The sequence below is a fragment of the Schistocerca piceifrons genome, chromosome X, assembly GCF_021461385.2.
Source record: "Schistocerca piceifrons isolate TAMUIC-IGC-003096 chromosome X, iqSchPice1.1, whole genome shotgun sequence".
Taxonomy (NCBI): Eukaryota; Metazoa; Arthropoda; class Insecta; order Orthoptera; family Acrididae; genus Schistocerca; species Schistocerca piceifrons.
In genome coordinates this window covers 388,386,595-388,405,610 of record NC_060149.1, presented here as the reverse complement: position 1 = coordinate 388,405,610, position 19,016 = coordinate 388,386,595, and the positions used below count along the sequence as shown (strand labels likewise).

At 40.2% G+C, this 19,016-nt stretch overlaps 1 protein-coding gene across 4 annotated transcripts in view; it reads left to right on the top strand.

Moving 5' to 3' along the window:
- Positions 1-489: 489 nt before the first annotated feature.
- Positions 490-19,016, top strand: part of LOC124722108 (AP-3 complex subunit sigma-1) — a 121,292-nt gene continuing 102,765 nt past the window's right edge. For 3 of the 4 annotated variants that reach the window (XM_047247311.1, XM_047247307.1, XM_047247308.1), the window contains exon 1: positions 490-695. In XM_047247311.1, the coding sequence (XP_047103267.1) occupies positions 627-695 (69 nt within the window). In that variant the 5' untranslated portion in view covers positions 490-626. The remainder of the gene's footprint in view (positions 696-19,016) is intronic. The other variant, XM_047247309.1, reaches the window with a different exon arrangement.

Sequence of the window (19,016 nt, the reverse complement as noted above, 5' to 3'; positions counted from 1 at the left end):
GGACTTAAAATCATTAAGTTTAACAAGAAAGGTATTTATTTTTCAGTAACACACATTCTCAGTAACTTGCCAACAATCATTAAAAGGTTATCCAAAAAAGTACAGTTTAGGAGGAACTTAAAGCATTTATTACTAGTGTTCAGCTAATATGTCTAATATCATTGTAAAAATAACTCGTCTCTGAATAAACAACTAACTAAACGTCCCCATCTCTAACCACCCCTCAGCGTTTCTGAAATCAACTATAAAAACTTTGTTATCACAAATGCTATTTCATATTCGTCCAAAGTCTACTGAATAGTGACTCCTAGCTCACCAGATAATTTTAATTTGACACAAGAGAAAATTTACGGGCAGAACGGTAACCCATTACGTGGAAACACTTCTGGGGCGCCAGTCTCATTTACTGGAAGTGTAAGTGAAAACTTAGTGGCGTGTCTCTAAACTTCTTTGGGCACCTTGCTACATCATCTTTGGTTCCATGCAGCTTAGTGCAGTAGAGATGTAGTGTGCGATTGACGTGAGGAGTGTAGTGTGTAAATAAATTTTTGATTTGGTGTAGCAGCGAAATAAACGCTGCTCATTTGTGTTTGTTAAATCTGCGTTTAAAATCGTTTGCATAAGAGATGATTAAAGCAATATTAGTGTTTAATAATCATGGGAAACCACGTATGTCTAAATTTTATCAGCATTTTGTAAGTATCGTGTATTATTCATAGATCTGTAATTTCAGCAGTGTTGCCTTCTGTGAAACGTCACTCATTTGGTGCTAAATGCAGTGGCATGCATTAAGCTTGTATTGGTATATTTGTAAATTTACAGTATTTTTTTTCTAAATATTGCGGTGTAGGACGTGGTAGGTATGGTGGTTTATTATTTCTCGTCGATTCCGATGAAGTAACTTAGGATGTAGTATTTGCATATTCGGAAAATTGGACATGTGTTTAACATACGTAGTTTGCGTTAATTACTTGTAGTTGCATATGGTAGGGAATATTACAAATCTTAATACCATGTACCAGTTCTAAAGTTTTACTGTTGGATGCAGGATTTAGCACACTGCTGTATTTAACGAATGCCTGTGTTATTTACAGTCTAGCTGTGTATGACAGCTTGTTGTTTATGTAGATGTTTGTAAATTATTGTGTGTTAACTACAGGAAATACGTAAAACATTAGCCTGTATATAAATGGGCAATTTCAATTATGTAAATAGCAAGTTTCAGATTATGTATTAATAGCATTACTAATGACAGTTATGACTATAGCCCCTGTGTATTGCACTTTGGTGCGAAGTAAAGAGAACGTTATTTGCCTCAGTGGCAATGCTGTTGTCTTATGATTTAAAAACAGTTGGAAAATTGAGTGAAAATGAGTCTCCTGGTATTAGATGCAGAAATACTTTGTGTTTACTTTTCGTACTCCTGTTGGTTTTCCTCCTTGTAACATACCATGTAACATTTCATTGAGTGTTATATTTGCTTGTCATGTCTATGTTTTCGAGTATTATCTTTCTTTCGATACTCAAACTAATCTGTGTTCCAAAACCTAAGGTTGCAATATTGATTAGAATGTATTTTGATCCCACGAAAATTTATATTGCTTTTGTCAAGTATTTTTACTAGTTACTGAGAAAAACTCTGCAAATTGTGATTAAACATGTATTAAACTCTGAAGAGACAAATGAACAATCGTCTTGACAAAGTGAGTTGTTTCTGACATGTAAATTGACCAACCGCGCGACTGCTACGGTCGCAGGTTCGAATCCTGCCACGGGCATGGATGTGTGTCATGTCCTTAGGTTAGTTAGGTTTAATTAGTTCTGAGTTCTAGGGGACTGATGACCACAGATGTTAAGTCCCATAGTGCTCAGAGCCATTTGAACCATTTTGTAAATTGACCAGCAGGCAAGCAGAAGGGTAGTGACATTTGTGGTGCACCTAGTCTATCTCATCTTGGTTGTTCATCGTGTAAAATTAGCCTAAAGAGAGAACTTCAGATAGCCCTCTTGGGAATTTTACTGAATGAGATGGTGTACACTGAACTTAAGGAGAAGGATGAGTAAAATTTTGTCCTGGCTTTATTGGTTTGGGTTTTCTGCAGTTTCACCAAATTGAGGCAAATGTTGAGCTGATTAATCCCAACAAAGCTGTGCCTGATTTGATTCCTCAGTGTTGTGAGTCTGAGATCATGCTCAGTTAGTGTAATGACCTACTAAACAAACCAGTGCATTGAGTAAGCAGTTTGATGAATCGACTTCCAAATTGACATCACTTCAGCTTAATATTGGGATGATCCCTTAAACAATGTCATGGGTTCATTCCTGTCTTTTCTTGTTCGTGATTTAATGCTTCATCTGTAAAGACCTTTGGGTTTGATGTTTCATCTTGCCTTCTGTATTGACATTCACTGTCCTGTCACTGTAGTCCTGTTTAGGTAAAGTGGGGCTTGATGAGTACATGGAACAGACATGAATAGGGTACAGAGAAAGAACATTGGATGGATTTGAAGATTTCTAGATGTGAAAGTTCAGCAGCAGTGGTTAGCAAAGTTGTTGATACCTTGACGGGGGGCAGAGTGAGGCACCACAGAGGAATGCTAAAATAATAGCACAATGTAAGGTAAGGGTTCTGTATTGAGGGAAGGAGATTAGGGAATGAAGATACAGTACAGTTAGAGTAAGGTAGACAGGTACTATGACTTGTGTGAGACTGGTGAGGGGGAAGGAGTGTGGAAGAATTGGGTGGGAATGTTAGTGCATTAGAGATAGGTGGTAGGCTGGGACTATCAGAGTTTGACAGTTGCTGAAATAAAGGATAGCCTGGCAAGATTGTTTTCACGTGCAAAATTCAGAGAAGCTTGCATTGAGCTGTGCACAGTACATATTTCGGTTGCTTTGTTCGCACTTTCCATAGGGTTTTGTTTATGGTAGGTGGGGTGGGGGGGACACTTATGTGAACAGTCAGCAGGTATGTAAGGAATATTGGGTTTCCATTAGGGTAAGATATTAAGGTAGTAAGATATATTTTTGACTGTGGTAACACGGTGAAGGCCTTGGCAAGATTTTGTGTGTTGGAAAATTAACTGCTTTTCAGGACAGGTACAGCATACTTGGATGGCGAGGCTTTATGTAGAAAACTTTTTGGCTTGTGAAGGATGGAAATTGTCAACACACAGTTTAGCAAGGCTTCTTGTAGAAGTTGGCTCACATTAATATCCTGAAAATATATAAACTGTACAAAAATGGTATTGTTGAAATGAACATTGAGATTTCACATTTTGGCAAAGTAAATACCGTACTTGTATTATTAATTTGATGTAATCATACAGATTTATTTTAAAGGATAAGATTTTACTGTTATGTCAGCTTTCCATGGAGAGGGTAACCTATGAGGAAAAAAATGGTGGCTAGTAGCAAGGCTCTGATGGGCCACCTACGGGTAAGTTGTCAGGGAATCATGTAACACTGTAGTAGTTTCATAAAGGGAAGAACAAGTGAAACTCAGTAAAGTTGCAGTTCCACTGTAGTTATATTAAACCGGTTTGCAGGCATATAAACTGTAGCAGAAAAGTTTTTCACTTCCATCATGCTTTTGTAAATTTTGTTGTTTTGGTTGCGAATGTCTTTCTCACTACTCTTAACCATCAGAAATCGCTGTGCTCTGCCATGTATGTATGTAGGTAAAACTAAAGCAGCATTCTCATAGCAGTTCAACAGAGTGCACTGTGTGCCTGTGAGTGGGATAATGTGGCTTGTTTACAGTATTGTCTGTCAACGTGCTTCTGAGGGACACTGCAACCCTAGACATATATGAACTGTCGTTTTATGGCGAGAAGGCTTGTCAGCACAGTAAGTTGCCTGCCGGGCATACACCCCGTTGACATTGTTCAAATATGCAACACAGCAGCCGATGTCCGGCAGCAGGAGCAGCTCATGACTGTCGACAGCAAATGACCATCAATAACAGCTGATGCTGAAGAGATGTAAAAACAACTGTAAACTGATTGTTTGGTAGGCAACTGTGAAGATTGGTGACCCAGACAGCATGCAACCATCTCCACATGATCAATTTGGCCATTATGAACAATGGTGCAACAACATGACAGCCACCCTTTTTTTTTAAGCGTTTTCGAGATAGTGACCACAAGACAGATCATAATGCTCACAAACAAACATAAGTAACACGTGGAATATTTCAATTGACCAATAAAACGAAAGCAGTAGGTTCAGATGTGTTTGTGGGTACCACACCCCGACAGGTGTTACTGGCATTAACATCAGTGGCGTGTTATCTACCAACGCAAACGCAATTGCTGATCACTATGCTCGAGACTTCGCATCAGAGAATTATCCCCCCGGCATTTTGCACCCTTAAACAGTAGATGGAAAGGAAAGCCCTCTTGTTCACTGAACGTCACAGTGTACCCCTACAGAGTGGGAGCTGCTCAGCGTCGTTGCACACTGCCCCGACACAGCTCCTGGGCCACATCGGGTCCACAGTCAGATGATCAAATATCTCTCGTCTGGCTACAAGTGACGTCTCCTCGTGATCTTCAACCGGATCTGGTGCAATGGTGTCTTTCCATCACAACGGCGGGAGAGCATCATTCCAGTGCTCAAACCCAGTAAAAACCCGCTTAATGTGGATAGCTATTGGCCCATCAGCCTCACCAATGTTCTTTGTAAGCTGCTGGAACATGTGGTGTGTCAGCAGTTGGGTTGGGTCCTGGAGTCACGTGGCCTACTGGCTCCATGCCAGGGCGGTTTACACGTGGGTCGCTCTACCACTGATAATCTTGTGTCCCTGGAGTCTGCCATACGAACAACCTTTTCCAGGTGCCAACACCTTGTTGCCGTCTTTTTTGATTTACGGAAAGTGTATGACACCACCTGGCGACATCATATCCTTGCCACATTATGCGAGTGGGGTCTCCAAGGCCCACTCCCGATTTTTATTGAGAATTTCCTGTCACTTCATACTTTCCATGTCCAAGTTGGTGCCTCCCATAGTTCCCCCTATATCCAGGAGAATGGGGTCCCGCAGAGCTCTGTATTGTATGTATCTCTATTTTTTTGGCCATTAATGGTCTAGCAGCAGCTTTAGGGCTGTCCGTCTCCCCCTCTCTGTAAGCACATGACTTCTGCATTTTGTACTGCTCACCAGTTACATTGCACACATTTGTAGTTCTCCTAAGCATCCGAATTACAATCCTCTTTTTCCAGCCACGGCAGTTCATCACCCGCATTGGAGGACCAGGTCAGGGCTTATGATTGTGGTTCACATCCGATCTCTTCTGTCTTAAATGGAGTCCTTGCCTTTACCACCTGTACTTGAGATCCAGTCACGTTCGCCTCCATGGTGTACACCTAGGCTAAAGTTTTGCCTGGACCTTTCAAGTACTGGAACCATGAAGTGGTTTACACTGATGGCTCGATGGCTGATGGTCACGTTGGCTTCGTGTATGTTCATGGAGGACATATGGAACAGCACTCCGTGCCATATTGCTGCAGTGCTTTCACTGTAGAGCTGGCGGCCATTTCTTGTGCTCTTGAGTGCATCCACTCATGCCCTGGTGAGTCGTTTCTTCTCTTTAACCTTCCCAGCACCCTACCTTCGGAGTTGGGCGACAATGCCTCAACAGCAGATTTAATTTTACGCTTTATTCATGAGGGGAGTGTTTATCATACCATCTAAGGGTGGGCATTTAGCCTTCTCACTGAGGTCACCACCCTCCCCCCATTATAACTCTGTCGCACTTTCTTTGCATTTGTCTGTCTTGGTGGTCGTCTTTTCCCTACATGTGTTCATCTTGCCTGTCTTTTTGGGGTGGAGATTTTAATGTGTTGCAGAGTAGCTGGCTCATCCTCTTTTATTATTGTGATCAGCCAGCCCAGACCATATGCTCTATAGTTTTAATACCTTCTTCTACTTTCCCTTGTGGTGTATGTTTTCCCCATTTTTTGTTCGTTCCATTCGTTTTCATTTAGGTGTGGTGTTGGGTGTTTTTGTACCTTGAGCCTTGCATGAGTCAGGAAAAGGGACTGATGACACTGTAGTTTGGTCCATTTGTACCCCAAGCCAACCAACCAACACTTGCACACAGTGAGAAGATGTTTCAGTGATACCAACTGCAGCCTGAATGCGAGGCCTGTCTAAAAAGTATCTGACCTTTAGCCAGAGAAAATATTTCGAATACGTGACAGGGTTTGGACCCTAATCTCCTTCAAAGTAGGCCCCTTGTGCTTGCACACACACTTAGCCCACTAACTCTTCCACTGCCGGAAACACCTTTGGAAGTCTTCTTTTGGAATGGTGTTAAGCTCCGTCGTAGTGTTCTGCATTCTGTCTTCTGTACTCTCAAAACGGATCCTTTCAGTGGTGTCTTCTATTTTGAAAACAACCAGAAGTTGCAAGGAGCTATGTCTGGAGAGTAGGAAGGTTGGCAAACGGCTGTATTTCCATGTTTGGCCAAGAAATTTTGGATCAAGTGGAATGAATGTCCGAGGGCATTGTGGTGATGCAGTTGCCAGTTTTTCGCTGTCCACATGTCTGGTCTTTTGCGCTGAACTGTGTCACGGAGCTGCCGGAGAACATCTTGATAGTGCTTCTTTGTCACTGTTTGTCCTTCTGGTGTGTATTCGTGATGCACAATTCCACGGTCATCAAAGAAGACAGTTCGCATCACCTTGATTTTGCTTCGCACCTGCCTCACTTTCTTCGGTCTTAGAGACTAAGGATGCTTCCACTGCGACTACTGTCTTTTTGTTCCTGGGTAGTACTCATACACCCATGACTCGTCTCCAGTCATTATGGTGTTCAGAAAGGATCAGTGTTGGTAGTGTCTGGAAGGTCCTGTGCAACGTCAAAACAGAGGTCTTTTTGTTCTGATGACAACAACTTGTGCATGAATTTCGCAGCCCCTCGGTGCATGTTCAAATCATCACGCAAAATTGCATGTGCAGAATCTTTACTCACTCCAACCTCTTGGGCAATCTCCCACACGCTCAAATGATGATCTACTATCACCAAATTTTGCACCCTCTCAACAACAGCTGCACTCTGAGCAGTTTGGGACCTGCCAGAATGCTGGTCACTCTCCCCTGATGTGCAGCCATTTTTGAATCGGTTGAACTACTCCTTAATTTGTGTTACACTCATTGCATCTTCTCCAAACACATGCTGAATCTTACGTATTGTTTTGCTTTGAGAATCGCCAAACTTTTGACAAAATTTGATGCAGTATCTTTGCTCAACACGTTCAGTCATCTTGAGAGAATTGGTAATCCGACGAACACATTGTGTAACACCTCACTCGATGACCAACAGGCAGCCACTGACGCGCTGGAAGATGGGGACAAAATTCACCCTTGTGGATAAAGGTCTCTTCCTATACTGTGTACATTGGCGCCGTGCTATCGTTTCTATTTTGTGCAGGAAAATCAAAGGTCGGATACTTTGTAGACACACCTTGTATATGGTGTACCATAGGTACACAAAGAAGTTGATCACCTCATAGTCGGTGATTCATCTTCTCATGAAAACTGCGTCTTCTGGTGGATCTCATAGACTTGCTGGTCAAGGACCCCACTCATTTTGTTTCACTCATAAAGAAAAGGAGCAACACACAGGCATTGTGCTAATTTTATGAAATTGAGAGAACTAACAAATTATGAAATAGAATTGCTGTTCAGTCAGGTGTCAAAATGTGTAATGCTGCTGATAGACACATGAATGCGAGAGTTTGTCAGAAATGGTAATTCGGTAAGCACTGCGCTGCTCCAGTCCAGAGATAAAGGCACAGTGAAAAGATATGGTAGATTAAGGGGAAGAATGAGGGACTAGTGCAGTTCAGAATTGGGATGAAAAAGTCATCATCATTTATATAAAAACTAAAATGAAAAGAGAATGCAAATTAAGTTCCAAGGGTGTTGGGTTGCAAGAACATGTTGAAGGGCAAATTCCCAACTGGTTTTCCTGGAAACTAGTATTGGGTGGGAGAAACCAAATAACCCATGTTATGGTGGAAGCATTCAGGCCCTTGAGTCATTCTGTAGAGCACGTTTGCAACTGGGTACTGGATGTTCCCAATCACAGTCCTTGTAGCCCCATTGAAGTCCCCACATCACACCTTCTAGATCTGCATCCTTGTTATGAGAGACATGTGCGACCAACCCAGATTAACAGTATGTCACAGGAAAGGAGATTGCCTTTGACTCAAGAAATCTAACTATTGATGTCAGCATGGAGGGAAGGGCATTTTGCTGGCAGAGCAATCTTCTGGCAGGTGGTGGTCTTGTAATGATAATGTGGTATGAAATCTTTCTTGCATTTGCCATTACATCTCACTGTGGAATGGTTTTTGGAACTAGTTAACAAGTTGTGTGCAGTTATTTATAGCCAGTGGCACTAAGTTGGTCATTTTCTCAAGGACAAGGACTGTATAGAATATCAACACCCTTGTGCAAACATCTCAATTTTGGGGTGTGAAGTAACTGTTACCAGTCACAATAGAGGGTAATTTTATGTAACACATGACTGGTTTCAGGCTTGTGCTCATCTTCAGGTGGTTCACATGGAGGTACATGTTTCCCTACTCAATCTTAGAGATAACTGTTTAAATCAAAAACAAATAATGTGATGATGACTAAATACACACAAATGCAACAGTGGGAAGTGGCTAAGTGACGTGTTGCAAAATATAGTAGTACTTATATAAAGTTGGTGCAGCCGTATTATTTTCACATTACATTTGTCACATTTTTGTACAAAAATATTTCATTGTTGGAAAAATTATTGGTACTTCCATATTATGTCTTTGATAAAGTATTGGCATTTTAGCTGTTGGTAACTTCAGATACAATTGCACTCACAAAATGTTTACATTTGAAAAGCAGAGGTTTGGTTAGGGATAAAGATGGGTCAGCTCGCATTACCAAACTGGGTTAATTCAGGCTGATAGGAAGTCAAATCAAGCTGAGTTCGATGGTTACTAACTCGAGTTGTGTTCATGTGCTGCATGGCAGCTGATGCTATTGGTGACGGTTTCACGTGAGATAGGTCATGGCGATCAAACCCTAGTTGCGTCTATGTCTACAGAACGGGACGTCACTCACTGTGGTCTTTAAGAAAGGAGTAGCATATTACGATTTATTTTGTTACAGAACAATAGTGCCATGGCAACTGGGAAATTAAATTTTGAATACAAAGTGACTGAGGGAACTTTACGCCAGTCATACTTCAGCAGTGGTATTTGGCAATCTTAAGATCATCCAATCATCATCGAAATCCTTACAGCAAGTCCTGGGAGGGGGACTAAGGGGAGAGGGAAGGGAGGGGGGCCTCATGAGTGTATTTCCAAATTTTAGCCTATAGCACGGCAGCCATTCATGCGCATGATGAAGTATTTCGCTACCTTAAGATGGCCCGATCATCGTACAAATCATACAGCAAATTCAGGGTGTCTGATGAGTGTATTTTCAAATTTCAGTCTGTAATGTGGCATCTATTTATTCTCATGATGAGGCATCTTGTTACCTTACCATTATAGCAAGTTTCGCATAAATATCACCATCTTCAAAATTTCATGTCAAAAGACTTGGAATTGTGCGTTTTAGTGCAATTCACAGTCGTGAACATGAATTTGGCTATCTTATGATTGGCTGATAGTTGTCAAAATCGTCACAGCGTGTTTCGGATGGTTCACAAGTGTATTTTCCAAATTTCAAAACAAATGAACCAAAACTGCTGCTTGTAGTGAGGTATGCAGTCATGCTCACGAACAGAACTTTTGGCTACCTTACAACTGACCAATGTTTGTCAAAATTTATACTGTGAATTTTGGATGTTTTGCAAGTCTATTTTTGAAGTTTCAGACCAAAAGACCCAATATTGTGGCCTGTAGTGTAGTATGCAGTCATAACCGTGAACAGGGATTTGGCTACTTAAAGATTACCCAATAATTGTCAAAATCTATACAGCATATCTCAGGTTTTTCGCAAGTTTATCTTCCAAATTTCAAGCCGAAAGACCAAAAATTGCACGCTATGTGGTATCCATCACACTCATGACATTATATATAATTGCAGATTAGGAAACTATAAAGCTCGGGTTGGTTAGGTGAATTGTAATCCGCGCAGATGCAAAAGAGAGAACGGCGCTGAATTTTTTCTCACTTGCTTTGGACTTGGTTTACACAAAATTTCAACTCTGTTAACTCAGTTTGGTGTGAACCTGAGTTGGACCATCACTAGTCAAAGAGCTTAAATCAAAGAAATAGAGAGATGTTAAATGTGCAGATACAGAAGAGATATAACATTAATTAAAAAAAAAAAACCAAACAAACTTGCTTCTTTTCATTCATCAAGAGGACTGAGTGGGACTCTGTGTGTACAATTAAGTGTGCGTAGATCTGAGGACTGCCATTTTGTATTGTATTGGGCAATAGCAGGAGTTGTTTATGGCAACATTGCTGGTGATGGGTTTTCAATAAATTTAAAAGGCATATTTTTTTGTTTATGATAGAGATTGTAAGATAAAGAAAACTGATTACGTTATGTACTTGATGTGATTCTATGTGATTAATGTAAATATCTGCAAGGGTTCCTTCTGAACTGCTGCCTGTTGCAAGACCATCTTCCTGCTTCTAATTTTTTTGTTGTTGTTAAAAGTGAAATAATTATTTGACAGCATTAGTTCCAGTGAGAACAGATTCTGCAGGGCTTACAGTAGTATTAGTTGGGTGACTGGGTAAGGGTTTTATTGTAGTCTTATAGTTGTAGGAGTAGTAGTGTATTTAAAAAAGGCCATGAGAAATAAATAGTTACTATATAAATTTATTACTATCCCAGGAAATGTGATTTGTGTGGCCTATTTTAGTTTTTTTTTTTTTTTTTTTTTTTTTTTTAGATAATAGGTTGTATTTGTGAAGAATGAATGAATGAATGAATAAATAAATAAAATTTAAAGTTCATACATTTCAGCCTTAGGTAACTTTTTGTGTTTTAATAAGCTGTTATTGATTATCTGGATTGTGTCATGAATAGGTATGCTCATGTAAAGGTTTCCTATGTCGATTGAGGCAAATTTAGCACCCTCTAGTAATGGTATATTTTTATATCTTCTGTAAGATCATAGCTATTTTTAATTGAGAAATTCTTTTCATAAGTATAAATATTGCTGAGAATGTCATTTAGCTTCCTGTGATTGATTATGGTGGACTATTTCTGCAGTTAACTGTAGGATGTGTAGGAAAACCAGGTTTATGAATGTTTGGTTGTGAACATGGCTTTGGTGCTGATGGGTTCATGATAAGGTATTTTAGACATCAAAGTAAGATAATAGGAAATTAGAAGATTTCAGTAGTTTCCTTAACAGGGTTAAAAATTTGGGTGTGGGGGTCACTGTATTTTATGTATGTTGTTCTTATGAAAAAATTGCCAGGTTTTGTTGATTCATACATAACACTGGCTGAGTTGCCTTTGTCAGATTTCACTACCAGAGCTTTGTTTTCATACAGTTTTCTATTAATAATACTGAGTATTTGCATAATTGTCTGTTTTTCAATGTTATTGTTTTTTGTGCATGGTATTCTTAACTTTAAGCCCAATACTAATATCTGTTCGATACTGTTCATTTTATTTGAGTCACATGCAATTTTAGAGCAAAGCATTAAATCCTTGATATTGTTATTATTGAGCAAAGGTGGAATATTATGTTCGAAGCCTTTTTTAAGTAACCTAACTCACTTTAATCTTCGTCAAATATGGTAGTGGTGGATTTTATCACCCTGTCATAAACATTTGTTCTCTTGTGGGAGGAGATTCTAGTTGTTGTGTTTTGTTAGAATTAAGAGCAATTAATTTCTGATTATGTCTAGTTGGCACAAGTAATTGTTCTTTGTTGACTTGGTCTCTGATTTTATCTCAAATGTTCATGAATTGCATAGGAGTCAACGATTTGCTTAGTGCCTATTGTAGTTTGACCATTTACATGTTAAGTATATCTTTACATAATGATTTGATCTCGTTGTTTTACCAGATAATTTCACTTTTACTTTGTTGTTTTGGCTGACTGATAACTTTGTTGTTTTGGCTGACTGAGTGTGGCTCCTTATATTAATTTTAATGTAATTAGGATTACTTTACACAAAAGGCAGTTTTTGTTAAATTTGATTTAAATGGTGATCTTCAACACTGTATATGCACCTGTGAATGTAAACCACCTGAAGATGGACACAAGCCCAAAACCAGTCCTGTGTTACATAAAATCACCTTCTATTGTAACTGGTAGTGGTTATTGTTCTACACCCAATAAAGGAACATTCACAGAGTTCAACTGCATCCGTTATGGATAAAATACATTTAATGTTGCCTAACAAGGCATCACAAACTGTCAATGCATTTAGAACACACAAAATCAAGATGATGGAGACCATTCAAGCAATCAAAGAAAGGCCTCAAACACAATATTCCACCATTGTGTTGATACTTCCGCGTGTGTGAGCAATGACAAGATGTAGGGACTTTAAAAAAATTTCCCTCTCCCGTTCTCTTACTATTTTGATACGTACCAGTTCTTTGCAAGACTTACAAGGAGAGGTCACCAGCAGGGTGATTGGCTCTTTGAAACCATCTATGTGGTGATGGAGGTTAAGATCCCAGGTATCACATCTTGCAGCCATTCACCCTAGTAGTCCCTCATTTGCAAGTATTTGATGAAAAAAAATGGGAATTTTACAGTAGCACTAAAAGAGAATTTTGTAGACTGATAGCATGGTGTACTGGATAGGGTAAGGCTTTCTGCTGAAGGCAGTGGGTTCGAGTCTCGTCAGGTGCTTTAAATCCTTATTGAAATGACTGATAATTAGTCTTATTCAGTTAATTGATTTAAATGTAATTTTTTGCTTCTGTTGCTCTGCCACATCATTTTAATCATCGTATGAATTTTTCGTTTCTCATTTTTTTCCTTTATACCACTCTTTTTCTACTTCAAATTCTTGTGACTGTGAATTTAAGTACAGTTATCTGTTATCATATTTAAATATTTCAAAATGCTAAGTTAATTTGGTGAAAACAAAAGATGAAATAATATATTTATATTGACTGTGTAATGGTGTCAAAAATGTGTTTTTCATTACAAAGTGTACTTTGTTAATGGTAATTGTGAAACTGACATCTCATTTTTGAGACGTTTGTATTCCTTTTTGCCTGCTTCATTTACTGCATTTTTATATTTTCTCCTTCTTCAATTAAATTCAATATTTCTTCTGTTACCCACGGGTTTCTACTAGCCCTCGTCTTTTTACCTATTTGATCCTCTGCTGCCTTCACTATTTCATCCCTCAAAGCTACCCATTCTTCTTCTACTGTATTTCTTTCCCCCATTCCTGACAATTGTTCCCTTATGCTCTCCCTAAACTCTGTACAACCTCTGGTTCTTTCAGTTTATCAAGGTCCCATCTCCTTAAATTCCCATCTTTTTGCAGTTTCTTCAGTTTTAATCTACAGTTCATAACCAATAGATTGTGGTCAGAGTCCATATCTGCCCCTGGAAATGTCTTACAATTTAAAACCTGGTTCCTAAATCTCTGTCTTACCATTATATAATCTGTCTGATACCTTTGATACCTTTTAGTATCTCCAGGGTTCTTCCATGTATACAACCTTCTTTCAAGATTCTTGAACCAAGTGTTAGCTATGATTAAGTTATGCTCTGCGCAAAATTCTACCAGGTGGCTTCCTTTTTCATTTATTGGCCCCAATCCATATTCACCTACTATGTTTTCCTCTCTCCCTTTTCCTACTCTCGAATTCCAGTCACCCATGACTTAAATTTTCGTCTCCCTTCACTACCTGAATAATTTCTTTTATCTCCTCATACATTTCATCAATTTCTTCGTCATCTGCATAGCTAGTTGGCATATAAACTTGCACTATGGACAAAATAATTCAGTTTAAGATTTATATTACAGAAAGGATTATAAGTCAAATGCAAGTCAAGCAAAATGGGGAACACAAATAATGAATATAGTAATGTGAATGAATAAACAGGTTTATAAAACAAAAGAAATTAAATCAAAATAATACATAAAATTAATTGAACACTCAAACAAAGATTTAAAGAGGAAAAACAGTGGAAGAAAGAAAAAATAGCAAATGAAGGTAATATGATATGATTAAAAAGTGACAAAGGAATAGAAATAAAACATTACATTTAAATCTATTAACTGAATAAAAATAATGATCAATGTAATACAGATACAAATATAAAAATGAAAGAGAAATTAAGTACCTGGTCCCATGTAAAATCGCTAAGCAGCTCTAAGGCTTCCTCTCTGTCCCTTGATGAATGTGGTGTGGCAGTTGGCAGTTGAAGATAGCAAAACAGAAGCTGAAGTTTTAAATCTCACATTCAATAAATCATTGACACAGGAGAATTGTGCCCACATACCGTCATTTGACCATCAGACTGACTCCCCTATATATGACATAATAATAAGCATCCCTGGTGTAGAGAAACAACTAAAAGATTTGAAAGCAAATAAATCACCAGTTCCAGATGGAATCCCAATCTGGTTTTATAAAGAGTACTTTATGGCACATTTATCGTGAACATCTCGCACAGCACAAAGTCCCAAGTTATTGGAAAGAAGCACAGATGACTCCATTATATAAGAATGGTAAAAGAATGGACTCGCAAAATTACAGACCAATATCCCTAACTTCAGTTCGTTGCAGAATCCTCGAACATATACTCAGTTTAAATATAATAAACTTTCTTGAGACTGAGGCACTTGTGTCCACAGATCAGCATGGTTTTAGAAAGAATCACTTTTGCAAAATTCAGCTTGCCCTTTTCTCACATGATAAACTGTGAACTATGGATGAGGGGTAACAGACAGATTCCATATTTGTAGATTTCCGGAAAGCATTTGACATGGTACCCCACTGCAGGGTGTTATGGAAAGTAAAAGTGACATGATAAACTACTAACTATACATGAATTGCAACAGACAGATTCCATATTTCAAGACTTCCAGAAAGCATTTGACACTGTGCTCCATTGCAGACTTATAATGAAGTTATGAGCATATGCAATAAGTTCACAGATAGGTGAATGGCTTGCAGACTTCTTGAGTAGGAGAACCCAATATATTGTCCTCCATGGTGAGTGTTCATCAGAGACAACGGTATTGCCAGGAAAGCCCAAGAGAAGTGTGATAGGACCATTGTTGTTCTCTGTATACATAAACGATTTGGCGGACAGGGTGGACAGCATTCTGATGATGCTGTGGCGTACGGTAAGGTGTCAAAGTTGAGTGACTGTAGGAATATACGAGACAACTTAGATGAAGTTTCTAGTTCCTGGGATGAATAGCAGCTAGCTCTAAATGTGGAAAACTGTAAGTTAATACAGATCAGCAGGGAAAACAAACCTGTAAGATATAGCATTACAGTGTCCTGCCTGAGTTAGTCACAGTGTTTAAATATCTGGCCGTAAATTGCAAAGTGATATGAAGTGGAACGAGCATGTGAGGACTGTGATAAGGAAAGCAAATGGTTGACTTTGGTTTATTGCGAGAATTTTAGGAAAATTTAGTTCTTGTGCAAAGGAGATGGCATGCATGAGGCTGTTGCAACCTATTCTTGAGCACTGATTATGTGTTTGGGATCTGTATCAGGTTGTATTGAAGGAAGACACTGAAGCAATTCAGAGGCCAGCCGCTAGATTTGTTACTGGTAGGTTCGAACAACGTGTAAGTGTTATGGAGATGCTTTGGGAACTCAAATGGGAATTCCTGGAGGGAAGGGGACAATATATTGAGAAACACTATTGAGAAAATGTAGAGAACTGTCATTTGACACTTACTGTTCAATGATTCTGCTGTCGCTAATATACATTGCACATAAGAATAACAAAGATAAAATACAAGAAATAGGGCTCCTACAGAGGAGTATAGACAGTCACTTTTCCCTCACTTTATTTGCGAGTGGAACGGGAGAGGAAATGACTAGTAGTGATACAGGGTACCCTCCACCACATGCTGTGCCGTAGTTTGCGGGTTATCACTCTAGGAGTAAATGTACATCTTATTTTCTCTTATTCTGCAGTTTTCATTGCTCTCCAAGAAATGCTTTCTGCGTTTATTGTGTGCTCTATTGGAAGTGCGCTGGCTCCATGGGAGCATCTAGAGAGATCTGTATTTTGGTTTGTACAGATTTCATTGGTGAATGGTTACCCCTTCCTATCTCATTGTCTTTGTCTGGTAGCGGACTTCTAATTGACCAGCTTCTCGCAGACCATGATCTGTGCCTCTTCAATGATGGTTCTCCTACCCACTTCAGTGCTGCTTATGACAGCTTTTCAGCTTCAATCTAAAGATCTCTCCCCCCTAATCTTGTGGCTTTGCTACACTGGTCACTACACTAAGACCTTTGAGACATTGACCAGTTTACAGTGATCCTGTCATTACCTTGTTACCATCAGACAGGCCAAATATCCTATTGGGCACTTCACCATTCAATGCCTATCAGTCGAATTATGTTGATGAGCTTGTGCAGTGCGTCTTAGACGCTATCATCCATGCCGTTGGACCTGCTGTTCCCCTTTCCTACAGGCTCTTGCCCCCCCCCCCCCCCCCCCCCCCCCCACACACACACACACACACACACACACACACACACACACACACACACACACACTCAGTCGATGCCATGGTGGACAAAAAGACATTGCAGTAGCTATTCGTGATCACCGACAAGCCCTGCAATGATTCGAACGATGACATTCACAGACCAACTTTATCACTTCTGAGTGAGTTCGTGCTAAGGCTTGCTATTTAATCAAATGCAGTAAGAAGGAATGCTGGGAGCCCTGTCTCTCCTCCATGGGGATTTATGCCTCTTCGTCTCAGGCGAAGGTCAAGCTCTGTGCTCTTATCAGCTACCAAAGTTCAACATCTGTTCCAGGTCTTGTCCTACAGGGTGATCTTTGCACCGATTTATTGGTTCTTGCAGAACACTTTGTGACAACATTGGAGTTCTCTTCCTATCCGCTTACCTTTTTACTGCAGAAACAAGAAGTTGAAGATCTCCCCTATGTTTCACTTCCCACCAATCTGAACTGTACAATGAACCCTTCCCTGACTGGGAACTACTTGAAGTTCTTAACTCATACCACGACTCAGCCCAGGCCCTTATTCATTCAATTCACAGTCAGATGATCCAACACCTGAAGATTCGTCAGAGGCAACATCTCCACAGGGTCTTCAACTATCTTTGGTTCCTATGTGCCCTCCCCTTGCAAAGGTGAGATAGCATAGTGGTCCCAGTTCTTAAACCAGGCAAAGAATGTAAGCTGCTTAAAAGGAAGGTTACCAGTTGTTTATGCTGGGCTCGCAAAACTTGGGAGCCTTTTATCCCCTATCAGTATGGTCTGAGGGAGGGATGATTCACAGCCGAACATCTGCTTAGGCTGGAAACAGCAGTCTGACAGGCTTTTTCTAACTGCCAGCACCTTGTTGCAGTCTTTTGTGACCTGCATAAAATGTATGACAGTGCTTGGCATCATAACATTTTACCCACCCTCCTTTACTGGGGCTTTTGAGGCCCACTGCTGATTTTTATTTGGCAGTTTTTGTCCCACCAGTTGTTCCAGGATAGATTTGACATATCAGCCAGCTTCCCATGGGCCAAGAGAACAGCTTCCCACAGGGGTCTGTGTTGAGTGTCACTCTCTTCCTCATTAACATCACTCAGCTAGTTACCTCTGTTGGGCTGCTGGTCACTCCTGCATTGTATGTCGACGATTGTTGGATTAGGTACAGCTCCCACTCAGTAGCCTCTGCTTAACGCAAGCTCCAAGGTGCTATCTGGTGGACTCTGCATGGGCTCTTTCCCATGGTTTCCACTTCTCTCCCACAAAAATATGAGTATAATGTGTTTCTGCCATTGTACCATGAACTATCCTGTCCTGGAACTCTACTTAGACTCCCAGCACCTGTACATTGTAGCACAGTCCCATTTTTTGGGACTCCCTTTTGATATAAAGCTGACCTGGCTCCCCATATTCATCACCTCAAGACTATCTTCAGGTGGTAGCATTAACAGTCTCTGCATCATTGTCCACACTTCTTCGGCTGTGGATCGTGTCACTCTTATCCATATTTACTGGGCCCTGGTTTCATCCCAGCTGGACTATGGTTGCCGGGTTTATGGCTTGGTGGGTCCTTCAGCTTTAAAAGTGTTAGATCCAGTGCACCATCATGGCGTGTGTCTGTGGAATGATGCCTTTCAGACTAGCCTTGTAGACAGTTTCCTAGAGGAAGTGGTGATCTATACCTTCAGATTTGATGGTATTATCTCTTGTTCTCCTATGCAATCGCCATTTAACAGTTTCCTAATCATCCCACATATCCCATTCTCTTTACACACCAGGGATGTCATTGTCCCGATTTCCACCCTCCGGCGGGATTACCAGGTGCGGGAATGCACCTATATCCTCTCCCTTGACTGTGTTCTCTCACACACTCCCTCATGGATGGTGCCTAGACCATCATGGATTAGGACCAGTCTCTTCGAAGGTCCTAAATTCTAGGTTGCCCACATGACAGTTTGGCATCTTGTACATCCAGTTCTTAAAGAGCTCCAGGGTGTTACCATCTTTCACCAATGGCTCTCTGTGGATCAGATGGGATATGCATTTACATCTCCTGCCAGTATGGAACACCATTCGCTGCTGAGAGCATGTAGTGTGTTTACAGTAGAGCTGACAGCCTTTAGCAGAACCTTCCATTTTCTTAAACAGGCCTCCCTTGACCATGGTTTAATATGTGCTGACTCAAGTTCAGTTTGCCTTCTTTCTTCTGCACCCAATTTTTATTCTAGGTATCGCATGCTGTTGAATAGTGGGTGCTTTTGATTGTACTGGATTGGTTTGGACAGAAGTAGGTGGGACGTTTGCTGTCTTCCTGGGGATGGCCACCTACTGACTTCCGTATCTCCTTCATCTTGCTTTT